Source organism: Cygnus olor, chromosome 7, assembly GCF_009769625.2.
Source record: "Cygnus olor isolate bCygOlo1 chromosome 7, bCygOlo1.pri.v2, whole genome shotgun sequence".
In the NCBI taxonomy this organism is placed as follows: Eukaryota; Metazoa; Chordata; class Aves; order Anseriformes; family Anatidae; genus Cygnus; species Cygnus olor.
In genome coordinates, this window is record NC_049175.1 from 10,553,164 (window position 1) to 10,573,187 (window position 20,024).

The 20,024-nt window shown below is 46.6% G+C and overlaps 1 protein-coding gene across 1 annotated transcript in view; it reads right to left on the reverse strand.

Moving 5' to 3' along the window:
• Positions 1-12,775, reverse strand: part of RTKN2 (rhotekin 2) — a 106,280-nt gene extending 93,505 nt beyond the window's left edge. Inside the window, exon 1 of the mRNA XM_040563774.1 lies at positions 12,161-12,775. Within this exon, the coding sequence (XP_040419708.1) occupies positions 12,161-12,201 (41 nt within the window). The 5' untranslated portion in view covers positions 12,202-12,775. The remainder of the gene's footprint in view (positions 1-12,160) is intronic.
• Positions 12,776-20,024: the final 7,249 nt, after the last annotated feature.

The following is a 20,024-nucleotide window of genomic DNA, read 5'->3' on the forward strand; positions in this document are numbered from 1 at the left end:
TAGTGAAGTTCAGGAGACTCAGGGAAGTTCAGAGTGACGTAGATTAGATTAGAAAACCAGGACGGGGCCTCAGGTGCTCACCCCAAAAGGCTGAATTGTAACCTGCCCTCCAGGAGAAGACCGCTAACCCTGAAGCACTGAGCTGCCGGTGCATTTTAGGAGCTTTACCTCTGAAGTGAAATTCCACTTCTTCCCTGCTCACATGCAGCTGCTAACTGAAGCAAGGCAGACAATCTCTCTGAATCTTGAATAAAGTGCTCTGCAACTGCAAAACTTATCTAGGACTTTGGTCCAGCCAGATACATGTGTATTCTCCCTTTAAATGCAAAATGACATGAGGCCATTTTGAAAGGAATGAGAAAAAAGAACAGAAGTTTACTTGTCATTAGATATAGATAGTAATAACCAAAAGCAATAACCAACCCATGTGAGCAAATTGAATACAGACAAACCGCTATGCTAAATAAGAGAGGAACACCAATTATGTGAAGCAGAGCTCTTATTATATGGCATTCTGATTACCTTAAATTATATTTTTTAACAGACATCCGTTTTTATTTTTGCTTCTAAAACAGGTGAAGTTCCTTTCAAGTATTGACGTCAGCTAGCCTCATCAATTGTTCCTTTAATAGCTCAACTACCACTACAGCCACAAATGCTATGAAAGAGCTAAGTACTCCCTACACAAAGGGGACGCGGTTTTGTCATTGCCGCAGCGTGTATGCACGGCCTAGTCTTTTACAGCATCGTAATTGATATTGATTTTGTGTGGTAGAGGTCCCTCCTTCCACGCACCGGTCTTTATTTCCAAAAATGAAAGGAAGTTAAAGACATCATGATCCATCTTGAAAATAAATCTAATTTTTCCCCTCTTAAAAAAATGTAGTGAATTTAGTACTCCTCAGATGTGCTGGACTGAATCCATGGCAGGGCTCCAGCATGGTCGGCAGGACAGCAAGTCTCCACGTGGGCCTGCCTACACTGCTTGGCCACGCTTTTGGGGGTGCCCCTTTGGGCCACCACGGCAGCACAACATCGGCTCCTCTTCAGCGTTACGGTCCCTGCCGATCCCAGCACACAGAGGCCACGTGCCAAGAGCACCCCAATCCAATCCACCCCGGGGCAGAGGCCACCAGCTCTTTTGGCCACCAGCCAGCAACACAACTGCCGATGCAGTGTCCACGGTCCCATCCAGTCCCCACTGTGTCCCAACCCCACCGTTATTTCCTGTTTGGTCTTTCCTTTATGTTTTGACCCTTAGTTATTACTAGAGCTGCATCTTCCTCTCTCACAGAACTCCTGGATTGCACTATTTATTTATCATTGCTATTATTTTGGTTTTAAAAGATAGCCACAACTCAGGGATTCGTGGGGGGGAGAGTGCATGCTACTGAGAATGCCTGCTAACAGTTGAATGGAAAACCTCGGGCCGTGCCAGGTTAAACAAGGCAGGCCAAGAGAGCTACAAAGGCCAGCTGAGTCCACGGGAGCACTTGAATTCCTGGGGCAGGCAAGGGAAATCTGTGGAAAACACGGGAGTGACACTTCTGCTTCCTTCCTGTTTATCAGACGAACTCAACTGGGGATTTACTTCCAGGTGTGAAGAAGGTTTCTACCAACACGCAGTTTCACTTGGGACCATGAAGGAAGTGTTGGAGGCTAATGGCAAACTGGCCTCCGCTGGAGGCCCGAATGCCACCAGCGTTACACACAAAGGCTTTGCAGCAGCTCGCATCCCAGCAGCTTCCCAAAGCTGTGCAGAAATGCTTCCAGCCTGCTGGGCATGGCTGCTGCTGAAATATTAACCCCTGTGCTTCAGTCTTCTTCTGCACCCTCAAATTGCACATTTACTGTAACACTTTCACTGCTCACAGATCCCAAGTGCCCTCTGGTACTTTTTTATTCTAGGTACAGTGCTCATTTATAAGAAGTACCTTTCACATGCACAGACATACTTGTTTCAGCTGATAGACACACAGTGTTTGACACTTGGATGACAGCTAACTTTTACCCAAGCTTTATGGATTAAAACAAATATTGTTGAAGGCCTGCGGAAACGTGCTCTCCCATAAGATGTCCAGTACTTCTTGTTGCAGTCTGGGCTAAAAATATTACAAGTATAGCTCACAATTTTGTCATTCCCACTGCCCATGGGAGCAGGATGTGCAGAGGCGAGGTTCAGCGGACATGAAAAGTTCATTCAGGAGTATGTGTTTTTTACATTTTTAAAGTGACCCCAGACACTGGGAGCCCTCCATTCGGCTTTGACCAGGTTTGACTTTTTCCTGACCCCTCCTTCAGGCCATCGGGAAGCAGGAGTCAGATCCTGACCATCACCTTGATCCAGCTTTTCTGCAATTCAGACAGCCCTTTTGGTTCCCGTGCCCGCAAAGCATCAATGTCTCCCACAATTCAGCTGTGCCTTTCTAAAGCTTCTGCCTACCAAACTCAGCAGAAGGGCTGTGGCTGGCTGAGACCCATGCCAGCCCTCTCCCACCTCTCACTGATGCCCAGTCCTATTCCCAGCTGCACTTGGTGGAACCGATACAGATTGTGGTCCATGATGGAAAACACAGGGCAAACCGAACCTACTGCATTTTCCCAGGATCTGTTCAGGTCAGGATATTAACCAAGCCTAGCTCCTCTGAAGAAGATACAAAGCAAGACTTTACACATGCTCCTTCCGCTCATTTTTCTCAATCTAATATTAAAAGTAATTCTTTTTGAAACCTGAAATCTTTCTGATAACCCTAGAGTCCTGACCCAAGCGGCGGTGTGATTTGGAGTGAGGTGGTGACCATGTATATAAGATGGAGAAGATACAGAGATGTCATTTCCTACAGATTAATTCTCTACAAGCTGTGTAAACTTTCCTTAATATAAACAAAGTCTTTATAGACAAAGATGCTAGTTTTTTTTTCCCCCTTTGAATTATTTAGAGAAAAAATAGGAATGTGATTTGCTGTCTAGGCTTTTCAGCCGGGACTCAGCAAATTGAGAGTTGTTCTTGTTGCCTTCCGTGGCAACTTCCGCATGGTCCCGACTATGAAACAAATGTAAATAAACTTGCAAAGAAACAACCTTGCAAAGCCGGATATTACCGAGCAGTCTCAAGTTTCCAGAGTAGATTGACAACAGTTTATAGTTACGCCCAGTACGAATCTCCTACTACAAATGGGCACCACAGCGTGAAGCCAGCACAGCTGCCCAGCGTCATCTTCACTCCCAGTGCTTTTTCCATGCCCTTCCTTTGGGGAGGCTCTAAAACTTGGCTGTAAAAAGGCATCAGGCAGTAACTCTGCAAAAGAGGGAATCCTCCACACAACCCATTTGGTGGCCTGGCTCTGGTCCACATTTGCTGTCTCCCGTGGGCGTTCAGCATGTCCCAGCCTGCGGCAGAGACAGGGAGGGGAGCTGCCTACGCGCCTTGCCCTCCTGCAGCACCTGGGGTGCGATGGAGCCTCCTGAGAGGAGGCAGGGTCTCTCTCTCCCCAGGGAGCTTGGGGCACCCTTGGTTTGGAGATGGAGCATGAGAAGGGGCAGAGATGACCAGATGACTGCAAATCCCCAGGGCTTGGTGTGCCCCAGAAGGAGCGGGAAGAATCCCCAAACCAGCCTCGGAGGTGATTGAGAGATGGAGGCTTGCCTGGGGGCATGGGGGAGTGGGCTAAGGCTGTAAAAACATGGGAGGTGCTGGGCTTGAAAACAAGAATGGAGGATGGACCTGTCCTCCGACGACCCCGTGGGATGAGAAGAGCCTTTGATTTTAACCTGAGTTTTTTTTTTCTGCTTCAAAAGGCACCCTGCTGGAACCTGGTTTCTGAGAAAACATAGAGCTGGGGAGTCCCTGGGAGTCTCCTTGTGCACTCACTTTCAGGAAAAATGTAGGGGGTCTACCAAAGGGCCTGACTCAGTCCCATTAGGAATGGCTTTGCCAAATAGACAAACAAGTCATTACAGACAAATATAAAAGTACCATCAGAAAGCAGCAGTATCATCCTTTAAAAATATTCCAGAGCACTTAATTCCCACTCACATTCAAATATACGTAGGACCAATTAGAAATGTTATTTGCTGTTATTTGTTTTCCTTCATTGTATTACTTCCTATCAGTACATTGCATATCATTTAAGAGGAAGAGTGCTTTCATAAATCAGAAAGACATTTTTGTCTCATTAATGCTCTAAGCCTAAAAATAAAACCACAAGATTTAAAACGAATGTTTGTGATATTTACCTACCCTTCAGAAAGAGATCTCCATGCCTAAAGACATGATTTGCTAGAGACACAGTGGACACCTCCTCCAAGTGACACTATTTACACCAAATAGAGCAGAAAAAAGTCACTGGTGTTCATGACCCCCCAATATTTTGGAAGACAAGACCTCATGGGGAGCGTTTGTGCCACATTGCCCAGAGCTGGGCGCTCAGGCTTGGTATAGGGAGCAGCAATGCTGTGTTGCTGCTGAGAGCCTGTGCCTTTGCATCTCCTGGAGCACTCAGGGATGCAATTTGGAGGGCAAACTTTCAGAGTGGCAACTTCTAGAGAAGACAGTTTGCATCGAGAATTAAATAACCAGGATGTATTTTGTCAGTACAAACACCTATGTTTCTCTGAAATTTCTTACTGGAAAATACCACAGCCACCCAGCTCTCTCCCTGTTGGTGATGTGTGTTTGTCACACACGACAGCCTCACCCAGCAGCAGGGTTACCTCTTCGGTATCACTGCTGCTTGCAGCCACTGCTGCTTAGGATAGCCACCGACAGTCCAGAGCTGGCTGTTCATAGCTGGCCTTTTTTTTTTCTTCCATCTTCTCTCTCCCCAATGGCTGCAATACCTGCTTCTGACAGTACCTGTGGTTTGACTTTCCAGCTTTCACTGGGAAAAAAAATACTAACAGTGAGAATAGATGCCTTAATACTGCTCCTTAAGTTAATAAGGCCCAATATGTACTGGAATCTGATTTCTCAGTTTTCTTTATTAGATACTTTATCATTTGGTCTCCATTTTCCAACCTGATTTGTTACTACAAGAGAAAGCAATTATGTACTCAAATACGATTGCAGTGTAAAACTCCAGGCTGTACAACCACGGGCCAATGACAGACACGGCTCTATGGGTGATACTGTGGCCAGTGAAACAGCTTTGGTACGGGTGACGCTTGAGGCAGGCAGGGACCAAGGCCTGTGCTACCCCTCCAGCCAGACAGCACAACACAGCCAAATGCTGTCAGTCTCATGGCCAGAGGTGCAAAAAACCTGGTGGCTTCAAAAGGAGGAAGCTCACAGCAACTTTGAGTTACATGGGTCCCCACCAAGGACATTCCATTTTGAATTTGAGGTTCAAAGTAGCCACAGACCTTCAAAGCAATTGTACCAGAAAAGGGAGAGGCTGGGACAAGTAATATCCCAAAGTACTTCAAAATATCCATTTGTTTGGTGGTCTCTAAACTCAGTCCAAAGCATTTGTGAGCTTTGAAGGAGCAGATTATTTTCTGGTTAAAACTAGATGAAATATTGCTACACTGAGCCCAGCAGCAGCGCCTCGGTGCTGATACTGGCCCATAGGTTCCTCACACTGCAGCCACTGTACTCACACTTACATTGCACTGGGGCCCCTTTGCCAAATACTCCTCCCTGCCACCCGCAGGGACGCACCATCCCAAGAAACAAGCCCCAGGGAGCATCACACAGCTGCTCCTCATCTCACTTGGACACGACGCATGCTACTGGCTAGCAGCTGCCCAGCCCTGGGTGCTCTCAGTGCTCTGGCTGCTGCCAAGCCGTGGGGAGGCTGGGGGCTCCTGGGCCATGGCCACCTCGCAGCCAGTCCTGCCTGCTGCAGGTTGCAGAGAGAAGCTCCTCGGCCCCAGTGCTGGGCCAGCCAGGAGACAGTGGCTGCCACTGGCCACGTGCCAGTGCAGACTGCACTGCCTTGAGTATTACGTTCCTGCTACACATCCTGTTCGGTAGGAAACAAACGTGCTGGAGGAAATGAACAGGATTTTGCTTTTAAAGGTATTGTGTCAGGTACATCAACAGCTCTACCATACACGTTACTCAGCTCTTCAGAGAGTGCTCGGGTTTCACTTCTGCTGTAATTGTATCAGCATCTTGCTTCAAGCCTCTCCGGCTTTCCTGCTCCTTAATTTATTTTCCTTTGCAGTCATGTGCTGAGCCATCCACTGTGCTCTGCTGGCTGCTGAGCCACTGGAAACACATCACGCCAAAGCCTTTTAGTGAGTCACCTATGGCTCTTGTTTGCAGCTTTCACTTGTGCAGCGAATGCCAGCTCCGTGTTTAGGACCTATTACTTTAATGACGACTCTCTTTTAGCCCTAGCAGTTGCTGAGCAGAGACAGTAAAACTGAAGACTTCTGAGGAGGAAAAGCAGCCATTTGTCAGGTTTTAACAAAACGTCTGGCACAGAGGTGGCTCACAGAAAGCAAGGAACTAGCAGTTATTAATCCAGTAACGGTGAGCGTAAAACCAGCTGACATGCAGGAAGCAGCAAGTCATTAAGCAGGTGCTGCAGCAGGCCAGCGAGAGGTACAGGCCAGCTCCTCCGGCATCGGCACTGGGGTGAATGCTGTTCAGATATTTATCAGTGACATTATTTATTCTGTGTTATTTACGAGTGGAATATGCAAACTTGACCGTGACCTGTGAATGACAGGGAGCTAAGAGGTATATCGAATGCAGGAGCCAAATGTCATAAACACAGAGGAATTAAACAGCTCGGAGATCTGTCAGAACAACGGGACGGGAGCTGCAATGGGAGCGGGGTACAAAGGTGGTGTGAGAGCCTCCAGGTGGGGCAGGCTGGCTCACAGCACGATCAGCCAGGCTCACATGTTGGGAGCACGAAGGAGAGGCGGCTGCCACCTGTAGATGTGCCAGCTATGAGGGGACAGCTCTGGAGCCACACAATGCCAAGGCAAACTGAACTGTGCTGCCTCAGGGAAAAGGGCCACACAGCCACATGGCTCCCAGCTGGGACTGCTGCTGCCCCATGGAGCAGGATGTGGGTTTCGGGATGGTCTGTACCTTCCCCTGCCCACAGCCACTGCCACACGCACCTGGAGCCCATCTCCTGCGGCAGCAGCTCCTCTGGCTCTTCACAGCACTAGCACTGGCAAAGTGGGCCGTCAAACTCCAGCTTTCTAACTCGGGCATCACTCTGTATTTGCTAGTGCTTAAAACCAGGCAGAACCAGACTCTTAAGAGTAATTATTGATCCCACAGGCTCATTACAGCTGCCTTTACTCCCCCTGCAGTGATTATGAGCAGATAGTGTGTTTTAAACAGCAGGGTTGTGTCTACACATCTGCTAAGTGACATTTAAATGAGTTAGCTAGTATCTGCAAAGAGATGCATTTTTCAGCACCGGCCTTTTTTCTCTTCGGCGCAGAGAAGGGGGGCAGGCAGAGCAAGTCGCTCCACCGTAGGTGGGCTGGGAGAAGTCCCACGGCACCCTGTAGTCCCCCTACACCTCGCTCATTTCCCACCTCCTCCTGCTGCCGCCACACACTCTGCATGGAGATCCACACGATGTGGGAAGGGAAAGCACTTTGCTTCAAGTCTAGAAGCAACTTTTCCTGGCCTGGGACAATGCTTACTTATACTTCAGGTACTTCAATACGCCACTAGCTAGGGCAGCCTGCACCAAAGATAGATTTAGCTTCATTTTAAGTGTCTCATAATTTGAGGGGGGAATTCATGTTTAAGCGTTCAGTTTAAAGAGAGTTAGGATGTGCAAGGCATGCTGTGATCCCTGGAGGAGGAACTCATGCCAAACTCCAAAATTCAGAACAACTTTAAGATATCTCAAGTCCGAAGGCCAAAACCAGCTACTTCAAAAATCAATAATCATCCTTTAAAATATATACTTAAAGGGATCTTGGCTGAAGTTGGGGCAGCTGTCAGAAGCAGATCACAAGCACCCTCCATTTAACTGCTTGGAGAGTCCTGGGTGTCACGACTCAAAGATAAAAGACTCCCAGAAGCCAGCGTTGTGGCACAAAAACAGCTATCCTAGGGAGAGTGGGAAGAGTTATGAAAAGTTAACTGCTCCAGGGAGCTAGCAGATGTTAAATAGAGTAATTAGTTCAGTCTGAAATGGGAGAGCCCTGTCATCAGAGAGCTGCAGTCCATAAGCAGGGGATGGACAAGGCCTTATGAGGTGTCTGAGAAAATGCTTCTCATCAGGAAAGGATGCAGGAGAACTAAAGAACAGTCAGAACACCACTCAGGAAAGAAGGCAGCCTCAAACTGAATTTGCAACCGTTTACAGAAGAAAATTGCTTCACTGGAGAGAGATAAATATAGTCCCAGCTGAAACAACTGCAAGGAGTCTAACACTGAGATTTTATGAGCAATATGAACCTGAAGAGCAGGCAGGATGGGAGCATCTCTAGGGCAATGATCTTGGGGCACCACAGGCTACTTCCCAAGAGGCGCACAAAGGGAAGCCAAGGAGCAGGGTGATGGCACAGAGCTCTGCCCTCCCACCAGGATGCGTTCAGTAGGCACGCCTCAGAAGATGCCTAGCGCAGAGGGGCTGGGGAGGGAAGGGGCACAGCTCCGACCAGCTGCTAACGCCCAGCGTGGAGATGGGAACTCGCTGCTGCCTCACACCACAAACATCGCTGCTGTGACCCAGCCGCACGCAGCCACGTCCACGAGATGGGATCTGTGCCCTGCACTAACTGGTGCCAACCACAGGGATGGCGGGTGGGAAAACACCCGCGGGTCTGCCCCAAAAAGCGGGTGGGGAAACATCTGGGAATGGACCCTTTGTGGGTTCGTGAGGGCAAATTCACATTAACAAAAGATCTCAAGAGGATCTTGTGGAAGAAATAAGGAGCCCCTCCCCCCTCAATTCTGGCAGTTTCCAGATGGGAAACTGAAATGAAACTCTTTTTTTGAAACGTTCAGAAACCTTTTGAACCTCATTAGTTTTCATTTCATGTGGCTCTGCACAGAAAAAGTATATAAACCTGCAGCTCTTTTAGATGAAATGATGCAACATTCAGATTATATCGATCGGAGCTGAGAGGGGAGCATTCGTCTCAGTAATATTTTAACAAAAGAAGTCATTTTATGCAGTCCTTACAATGCTTTCTTATTTCAGGGGTCATGGGAGCTGCATAACACCAGGTCTTCACAGCCTCAGAAACCAAATTACTTAATTTTGAGGAAACAATACCTGCATGCAATTAGGCTCTTAACTTGACTCATGTGAGTAGTCTGAATTAGTGCATGGAGAATACTTGCATGCATTCAATTGCACATGTGTAAGTTTTGGCAGGGTCTAGTTCTTAATCATGTTAATCTTTAAGCACTGCTTTCTTTGTTTTCAGCAGCAAATGTAGCAAAACTATAAGCACACCATCCACTTTGAAAATCCTGTAAAATCAATTTTGGAGACTTCAAGGAAATCAAAGGAAATGTGATAAAATTAAAATGCTCCCACTTAAATAAAATTTTATTTCCCTTCCAGTAACATACAATATTTAACTAAGAGTTTTAATACATTCAGTAAAATACGAGCATATTATTAACCTCTTCAAAATGACACAATTTACTGTAAAGTCATTACCATTCTGTTCACTCATGTCTGGCCTCTTTGTTTCAAGTCTGTTTTCCCAGCTTACAATATCAGGTCAACAGACTCTAACATAAATGAGTAATGTGTCTGGAATTTTTCCTTGCAACACCAAACCTCAGAGTGAGCACAGCTAGGAGGGCCATGCTGTGAATAGGATGGGAAGCAGCTTCAGCTGCACCTCTTCTCTCCGTTCTCTGTCCTGTTCCCACTTTCCCTTGCAAGAGACTCATCCACAGGCTGGTGTCTGTCCCTGACTTCATTTCCTCCTCTTGCAGCTCTCAAACAGCAGCTGGACTTTTGGAAGTCCAGAAACATGCTTTCTCAGGGTCTAGCAGACAAAAACATTGCCATGCTTCCCACGTCCTCTTTCAAAACCTGCAATGATGACCCGGAAATTCTCAAGGCAAACTGGTTACTGCAAGGTGGGACAGCCAGATGGGATCTACTCAGATAAAAGTGTTTGTGGTGATTTCTCAGCTGCTGCCCCAAGGTTACTCAGTGCATCTAGGGTGTGCCCTGCTTCTTGCTATCTGCTCCAGGTGGAAATGAAAGCCCAGCAACCAGCAAGCTTTACTGACCGTGCTGGAGGTGTCATGGAGTTGGAGAGTGATGTAGATCTCTTTCCTCAGTGCCTGAAATTTCTATAGTCGTCAGGTCTGGGGAAGCGGGCTGTCCTTCTGAAAGTTTCTGTCAATAAATCTAGTGTTTTATATGGATATTAGCAAATAAAAACCAAGTTGTGTGAAAAATGTCAGTTCTATTTCTGCCAACAAAAGTATAACAGGAAATTGTATGCTTAACATATGTGGATAACTGCAAAACTGAACCACAGATACGTAACCACTATTATTAAGACTGGTAAATACGTCTGTGGAGGTGAAATGGATTATGCTGCTGGATGTTTCCTTTAATATAAATTCCAGCTATGGTGTCACTTTGCATACGAAGGTAAAGAGAAGATCCTCGCAACTTCAGGAAAGAAAAATGTGTTCTTACAATTTGATCATATATTTCACTTTATCTAGTTGCTTAACACAGTGATGGGAAAACCGATGTACTGAGGTATCCAAGCTAAACAACTGGCTTCCTGAACATCTTAACTTCAGAAATGCACCGATAGCTTTGATAGGAAGGACTTGAAATGAGTGTCTTACACATAGACCAAAAACAGAAAAGAAAAATCAATAAAAGCTGCTAAGCCACGAGCTATTTTACATGATATCTGAAATAAGCATGAGCAGAAGCAAGTCACACCCCAGATCTGAATCATACAAGCAGGTCTCATTTGGGATGCCCTGGAAGGCCCCACACAAGCTGTGGCTCTGCCAAGCAGTGAGTCTGCCGAGTGCTCTGCAGCAGGCACCTGGATCCCTGGGGCTGTTGCCACCGCACCGGAAAGGAGGGACGCCAGCCACCGTAAGCACCGCCACCTGTCCCCTCCTTGGTCATCCCAGCAACTACATGAGCAGGGAGGCTTCAAAACACGGTCACCAATATTTTTACTTATTGGAAGATAAGGGGGTTGGAGGTTTTCTGTTTGTTCTTAGAAAGCACTTGTTTCCCTACAGAAAAAGCCAGGCTTCTTTCTGCAACCCTGAGGCTCAGGCTAAATATTTTTCACACTAACTTCTTCCAGCAAACGGTGCAGTTACTCCATCAGATAAACCTCCCCTGTCCAGTCACGGGTCCTGCCCAGGGCAACGGAGGGGCTCCACCTGAGAGGGACAAGGCAATTGACCCCTCCACCATCCTTCTTAAATGAGGCGGAACAAATTAGTAGCAATATTTATTTGTACCTAATAGTTCAATCAACCCCATGATCCTAATGAAAGAAAGCACTCACACTCTTAGATCCTCTACCTAAAGGATGTTGCATGACACAGAGGTGGATTTCTTGAAGAGTTACAATTTTCTAAGCAAAGAAATGGTTTATAACTCTTGGCCAAACCAGGGCTTCAGGCTGCATCCTCAAGGAGAAAAGGGAATGGAAGCTGTAGATGCCAACAGTCACCTATAAGGATTTTCCCTCCATACCCCTCTCACTGTACCCATCACACTGGGACAGAGCAAGGCTGAGACATGGTGGGACACAGGTGGTGACCATGGTGAGGAACTGGTGACAGGCAGGCAGCTGCTCCTCATGACCAGCCTCCGATCTTTGTTATCTTGGGGTATGCTCTCACTCAAGTTGCAGATTGCACAAGATAACTTATTTCTGAGCAAAGCACCCAGCAACCCACCAGCCACCACAGTCATTCAGGTGGCAACTGAAGACTTCAACATGCACAAAGTGAAATAATTGATCAACTCGAGAGGATCCTAGCTGCCATACCTTGATGCTTACCACCACAAACCACACGCAAGCGTTGCTGCCCCCAGTGATAAGTCCTGGTGAAGCCCATTGAATTTCTTAGAGGTGACTACCAGTACACTTGTGACCACGCCACAACTTTCTCCTGCCGATGACAGCCTGGTAGCCAATTAGTCCCTAAGCCCCTGATGAGGGCATGGCTGCTTCAGTCTCCCCTCATCTCTGAGGCCACAGGTACCTGCATGTGGCCAGGACAGGGCCCCTCTCCCCAAAACACATCTGGGCAGGCTCCAGGATACTCCAGGTTGAGGGCTACTCATCCGATTTCTTTTCAGACTGGTGATTCGTGACTCACAGGCAGGCAGCTATTTTTAGGGACAGCTTCAGCCAGCTCCAAACGGACACACAACAGACCGCCGCTTCCATCAGCCAGAGCAACTCTCACAGCCCAGCTCCCGACACGGGTCCGCGCACAGCTTCAGCCACCGCGGCTTGGGCAGAGGCTGCTGCTCATTTCAACCTGGGGGCTCCCCATCGCACAGGTTATTGTCAACAATGCGAGAAGTGCCTTGGACAGGCCATGTTTTTCCCCTTCCTTCCCTCCCAAAAACCATCCCCAGAACCTTTTCCAAGCCACTGTGTCAGCAAGCACAGCGCCGTCCAGCACAGACCGTCTGATGTCCTCTGAGTCAGCCACATCCGACGAGCCGCAGCTGGCCTGGAACTGCTCCAAAGGCTTTTCCCTTAAGTTTTGTTGCACAATGTGATCTAAATAACCGGTCCCATCCAATTTGTTTCCTTCATGGGTTTAAGGAAACCGTATTTCACATCGTGAGGTCTCAAGTTAGGGAAACATCTTAAGGTCAGTGTCCAAAACCAATTCAGACAGCGACACAAATAAACACCGATTGGAAAGAGAGAGACACCGTCAGGAAAAAATCCTTTTGTGACTAGACTATCGCTTTCACTACCATCATACTCTGGAATTTAAGTTTCATCTCTTTCTATGAAAAATACGAAGGAAACAATGTATAACCAAGGAATGAATTCCTCCTCAGCCTTTTCCTTCTTATAAATTTGTCAAGACAGTCTTTTAGCAACACTAGTTTAAAGAAATTCAAAGTTTCTAGAGTAAAACAGAGTCAGTAAACCTCCTAAGGTGAACATTGCTAACATGTTTGGAAGGCAGTCGTGGCAGAAACTGCTTTAAGAAGCAGCCCAGTATGTATTTTTGTCATTCCTTTTTATTTAATCATGACAACACTTCTTTGGAAAAGCTGGTGTATTTCAAGCATTTCTATCTTTCAACTTTAAAAAACTGTAGCGTAGCCTAAACATGGCCCTGTTCATAATAACTTACAATTTCAATAATATATCCAATGACAAGAAGTTTTACATAAAAAAATCAGCTCTACCCAAGAGATAACAAAACTTTAAGAGGCAAAATTAATTTTCTTGTTGATTCAAAATTTTGAGACAAAAGGTTTTCTTTAAAGCATGCATGTATACACACATGTATTTTCCAGTATTTTACTTATATTCTAGCAAAGTCTTATATTTTAGGGGACAATATATAAATTATTTTTAGTAATAAATTATATTAGAAAGGAGGTCTATTGTGTGACTCTGGTAATAGAATACACAACCCACATTGTTTTAAATTGCTTCTGTGCTTGCAAAAATTCCTAAAATTGTGCCCAAGTACAAGATGGAAAATGAGCGAATTGTTCTGGCTGTGCCACACACAGCCCACTATGCTCCTCTCCCAGGCAGCAGAAACTCCTGTCCACCTGCCAAAGCAGAGAAACCAGGGCCTGCTGCCATCACACCTGACAGCCCAAACATGAGTAAAGGCCAGGGCAGTATCAATGTTTCTTGAGGTTTTCTGGACAATTTTCCTCTGGCTTTTGGCTCCTCAGCCTGGCCCAGGAGCATGCCACTTCTCGCCCGCAGGCACGGAGCCACTGCCCACCAGAGGCAGCGTGCAGGCAGCCCCGCTCACAGCATCCTGGGCCACAGAGCTGCTCCTCTGCGGGGGACCTGAGTGACTTTCATGTAATACTGCTTTTCTGGGGTATGTTATGCCCCCTTTTAAGACACCCTCTGGCAACTCTGCTCATCAGCAGACAGATTTTGGCCCTAACAGTGCCCTAGGGAAGATTGCACTAAAGGAAGAAGATGCTCTACTGGTGCAGAGCTGGACTGGCTCCCTCTGCAAAACCCTTCTGATGCAAGAGCATAGCCAGAGCACACCTTCCACATCTTCAACGGCCTCCTGTGACCCACACGTGGTCAGTGTGAGCCACTGCCACTTCACGAAGACTTTTATGTTATGTGGAGGTGAGAGCCCAGGCTGGCGCAAGCTGCCTGCCTGCCTCCCTCTTCCTCTGCTAACTCACATGGAAGCTCTCGTGTTGGCTGCCTTGGAGGAGCAGGTACCGTCCTTTCTCCACGATCACAACCTCGCTGCACCCCAGCCACCATGGTATGAGGTTTTCATCCAACACAGAGCTTCCACTGGTGACCAGGAAGGGAAGAAAGGCTAACAGCAAATCATCCTACCTGGGAGTTTGAGAAAGCAGCAGATTCCACACCAGGGTGGAGAGTTAGTTTTCAGTCTGAGTGCTCCTCTTATTTGTTTGTTTAAAGGCTACTCCGACAGAGAACATGAAGGAAAGAAGTCCTTCCCTGGGCAGGAGCACGCTGCCAAATGCCACAGACTGCAGCACAGCTCACAAACGTTGCCTGGCTTGCTCCATCCCCAAACACAAGCAAGAAGCCTATTCAATACCTCACAGCAAACACCAAGATCGTTCACACCTCAAAGGCATAATTTAAGTAAGAGAAACAAATTTACCTTTTCATTGAAAATCCTACTTTGCGTATAGCCAGCTGAATATATTTCCACATAAGCTGGCGATAAATGGAGAGGAGGAACTCACAAAGAAAGAGAAGTGCTAATTTGCCTGTGCCTGAATCAAAGCAGCCGCTACTTGCAGCCATCGGGGCAGCAGCACACATGGAAGCACATTGTTCAGATGGAGTTTGTATCAAAAAAATAAAAGCTTGCACATGGTGAAAATGAGGTACAAGATCTTACATTCTCGTCCTTATTAGCACAGTGGGACAATAATATCTGAGGTGTTAACTGGCAGGTGTGTTTGCTGATAACCGCTCGTGCCTGTTATGCAGTGCAGTGGAGAGAACAGAATTCAGATTTAAAAAGCTATCAGGCACCAGGTTGCTTTTCTCTGAGGTTGAGTCCTATGGCCATCATGTATTAATGTGGATAATACAAGTTGTTCAATAGCTCTGTAAAGCTTTCCTCATGGATTTTAACTCTTGCAGAAGCTCAATATGATTTCTACAGGCCAAGTTCACTCCTTAGCCTAAGGGGCAAGGCTGACAAAGTTGCAACCACTTAAAGCATCGTGTTTGCTGTACTCCGGAGCAGTCGGTATGTGCAGGTAGGTTTGGCTCATACCCTCAGGGCTTCCCAACACACCAGCATCCCCAGAGAGCTCTGAAAGCATTGGGGTGCGCTGCCAGAGCTGGGACTTCAAGTCCCAACACCAGTAACCAGTGAGAAACAGTTTCTAAAAGGTTCTTGGAGACACTTCCAAGAAATGCAGGCTTTTAAAACCTTAGCATCCAGATCTAGGAGGATCCACGGCTGTCAATGGAGATGACAATGGTGATCTCTTGGCAAGCTGTCTCAAGGGCTGACCCATGTGTTTTCCCTCTGGATGAATCACTTTTCAGACAGCTAGACACAAATCTAACTTGTTTACATATACAAGTCTAGAAGTTAATTTGCAAAAATAAAAATTAACATGTCCAGTGATCAGCCCCAGTAGTAATCAATTACACTGACTGTGGCTTTTCCTCCATCAACCATTTGTGGCTAAAATGTGACTCCTCAGAGTAGTAAACAGCAGCCTGGTATATGCAGCCATGGCCAGACTCATCATAAACTATTTGCTTCATAACAAAACCCTTTCATCCTTTGTTTCTTTCTTAAATTGTTTTTGTCTTTAAACATGAAATAATCTATAGTGTCGCTTGAAGAACTGAGCTCTTTCAGTGCTCCTTTAACATATGTGTGCTCACCATGGCTCCTTTACCTACATGTGCTCACCATGGCATGGGTAAGGTGCTTCACCTAGGAGTCCTTTTACTTTTGTTCTTGTTTCCTTTTTTCTTGCAGCAGACCTGTGCTATAAGACAGGATGTACAGAATGCCTCTCAGCAGTCACAATGAACCAGACCTTCAGATGGTGTAAGCAGAGGAAATTGTTGTTGAATTGATAAGTCCCTGCACCAGTGTCAGAACAGAATCTGACTCCAGAGCTTTTGATTTCATACTTTAAAAAAAAAAATGGGTGGGGTGGGGGCATGGACAGACAGCCTGGATTCCTAAACACCAGGGTCATACTGATTTGCTGCAGCAGGCTGCTGACACCCACTCTCAGCCACTCTTGCCCTGGCTAAGACTGGTCACTGCTCTCAACAGGAGCTGAACCGGATCCTTTGCTCTCTCCTCCACATTTTGGCTGAAGGAGGAATGTTTTCAATCAGGGTGGGATGGGAAAAATTAAGAGCCTTTTAGGAATGGCATATCCTGAGTTTCCAGAAGCTGTCTAGGTCAGCCCAAAGTCTAGCCGGCTTGTGCACTCATCCTCAGTATTTACACTGACAATGGAAACAAGACTAGAACAGCTGCAAACGATTACATCTCTGACCCTCTCACAGCAAAGCCCTGTAATGAAGGATACTTCCATTCATGCTGCACATTGCAGCAGCTGACGCTCACTTCCGTATAAAAACATCCCCACTAAACTTATTTCATTATGGCTAATTGGTATCCAATTGAATTCTTTAAAAAGGTGTGCTTTGCGATATCTGCCATCTGAAAGCTTCCCTTACGAGGAGGAAACACCTGTCTTCTCTGCATTGGGTTGAGGGTACAAGTTTTCTGTCTCCACATGACATACATCCCAGAGAGAACAATGTTAAAACAAGGGTCAAACTTTGGTGCCCCGCTGCTGCCCATGGCCTGGGTGCCACCGCTGAGGACTCCCACTCACCGTCAGGGTCGTCTCGTGCCTTCCCAAGCGAGGGCCCTAAGCATGTGTCCACCCCCTGCGGCCTCTGCCCAAACCACGACTCCAGCCCCAGCCGTATCCCGCAGCAGGGCCTCTGCCTCCTTCCAGTCCTCTCCGCCACGTCTCTGCTCTGCAGGACCCACCTGCCGTGCTCCCTAGAGCGGGACCCCTGCGTGCTCTAGGCAGAGCCTGCCTGTCCAGCGCCCAGCTCCATGCCTGCATCCCAGGCCAGGCAGCCCACAGGCAGCCGCTATGGTTTGTCACAACCAAACTACACCTTACATGTAGGCACCACTGGAGTAAAACCCACTAAGGGCCAGGCCTGGCATCCACCCACTCTCTCCCCCAGCTCCATTCCTCTAGCAGTGTAAAGCAAGGAAATGACGGTCATGAATTCCCTCAGCATGAGTGGATCCCAGGCTGACATGGAAACGATTGCTAGCTCCTCAAAATAATCCTGGCATGGGGTGTGCACAGCAAGGTGTTTTAGGAACAGAAACATTAAGAGGAAAACAGAAACCAGCAACCCCACTGGCATGACAGAAGGCATCGAATGCCAAGTCTTCTCATATTTACAGACTCATGCAGTTTATGGGCTTAACCAAATGCTTCACTGAGAGAATAAGAATAAATAGTGGACTCATTAATTTATAATCCTTGAGACTAATGGAAAGAATGATTGGGCCATGACAGTAAAGCCATGCTCTAGTCTTGCTGGCCTCAAGTTTAGGGTCTTTCCCTCCTCTTGCTTACAGTCTTTTAAAGCAACATTTAGAGCTAACCTCTCTCACACAGAGTAAAAGCTGAAACACAAGCCAATAAAAATAAACAGTGGTAAACATGCCAATAGCCCTGGACTTTGAGTGAGCAGCTGGACAACCCACATTTTGCTGTATACCTTGACAGGCTGGGGCCAGACAGTCTTACAGGTGCTGTTATTCTTTGCCCTTTTGCGATACAGACTTGAGTAATGAAAATGGAAACAGCACATAAACCAACTCTGGTTATTCTAATGACTGAATTGAAAAGTTTTCCTCCAAGGGATCTGATAATTGAGAAAGCAGACTAGAAGAAAGTGGCATAAATATTACTTTAATCTCTCTGAGACTAGAAAATGTATTACATTGACTAATAAGCAACAGGAAGAGACTTTACATTTCCCTTCACGCTTACATTTCCAGTCATTCATTTACAAAGAAATGATTAGGAGGTTATTTTATTTCTGGAACCTCAATGGAGAAGACAGAAACCAGAAGAATGTGGAGAGCTTGAACCCAAGCATAAAATATAGACTTTGCTACGGAAAAGACGTCAGCTTGCAAGTGGCAAAAGGAAGACCAAGATCATTGATCACTGGTGCGCATCGCCTGCTAGAAGCTCACAGTAAATTGTTATTCCCCTTCAAGGATGTTGTTTGTGAAGTTACCAGCAGGCAGGCATGGTTTGTGGAACATCAATGAGCAAGACAGCTGCGTAACGCACAGGTTACACCTGCTGGGCTCTCGCTTTGACCTTAGACTCTCTGAATCATCCCTCTGAGTCTTTGCAAGGACTAGGACCAGCGCTTGATATTGTTCGGAAATACAAATCTCCTCTTAAAATACCGTATATGTTACCAAAATATCACTGGAACGATGACTAGAAAGTGCCCCAGCAAAGCAGTTCATTCTGGGAGCACGCGGTACCAAAATAGCAAAATGCAAAACCACAAAAGCCAACAAAAGCACTCATTTAACCAGGGAAAAATACTATTATGAGAGCTTGGAAGTCTGAGTTGCTCCTGGTGCTTAGTGGAGCTGCAGCTGCTCCCAGGGAAATGTTCACCACCAAACTCCAGTGGATACAGCGTGAAGCCCGCAGTAAGTGGGCAAGCAGCGTACGGTGTGTCACAGACAGGGAGTGCTGTGCTGGCTCCTTCCAGCCCAGCTTGCATGCTCAGCATGAATCCCTTTCGTGCAGTACGTGGCAGGCTTTCCCTGAGCCTGCCAAGAGCAGGGGAAAGAGGAAAAAGCTAGCCTGTGATTAACTTTTAAAAGAAATTGTATTAATTCCATGCACTAGACTGAAAAGAATAAATGTCAGTGTGCCACATGTTGGTGAAGTGAAAACAGCTTCTCTAGACTGCCTGTTTGAATCAAAAACACACATATCTAGTTTCGGTATTAGTGAAAGGGACAACTGATTTGTCACTCAGTAGACTATTCTGGTGTTTTACTATTGATATTGTGATTTTGTGTGTCAGTTCTGTACTATTCAGGTCCTGCAACTACTCATGAGGTTTGGGCTTTTGGATGCATTACGTGGGAGACTGCTGAGTCCTGATTGTTTCCAGCCATTACTTGCCAAAATAAATGGTAGCTAGATCAATGTTATTTGGCTTGATGCTGTCATAAGCAAATTAGGGAAGCACAGCCAAAGAAAATATAGAAGAATGTAAAACTGATCAGAAAAGCAGAGGCTGAGAACTGTTAGAAGCAGTGCACAGCTGAGAAGGAAGAACACACTGTGTGATACTGGGCTCTGCAGCAGAGCTGCCTGCCTCTGTCCAGGCTTTGCATTAAGGATTGACAGATAGGTTTGGACATCAAAACTTTTTCTGAGAACTTGCAGGAATGCTCGGGGAAAAAGAATTTTAATTCTACGTGGAAAACTGGAAGATGTTTCTGCCATGCAGGAATTATTAGCTTCACAACTACGGGAGCAGAAAAAGTTGTCCAGGCAGCAGCTCTCCAGAGAGATCTGATCAAAAGTGAAACAGGAGTCAGTTGCACCACAGCACTGAGGGGAAACTGACATGAAGAGGCCGAGCTAGGAGCCTGCATTACTCCTGAAGTCACCCCTCCAATGCACGCCATGCTGCTCCCGGCTCCCACCTTTTCCACTCTCATTTCCAGAGCCGTGCGCTGCACCTGACGAAATATGGGAAGGATTGGACAGAATCCAGGGAATAAGAAGGCTGGATCTTGTATTAGGGTCAGTTACTCAGGGCCCACTGAC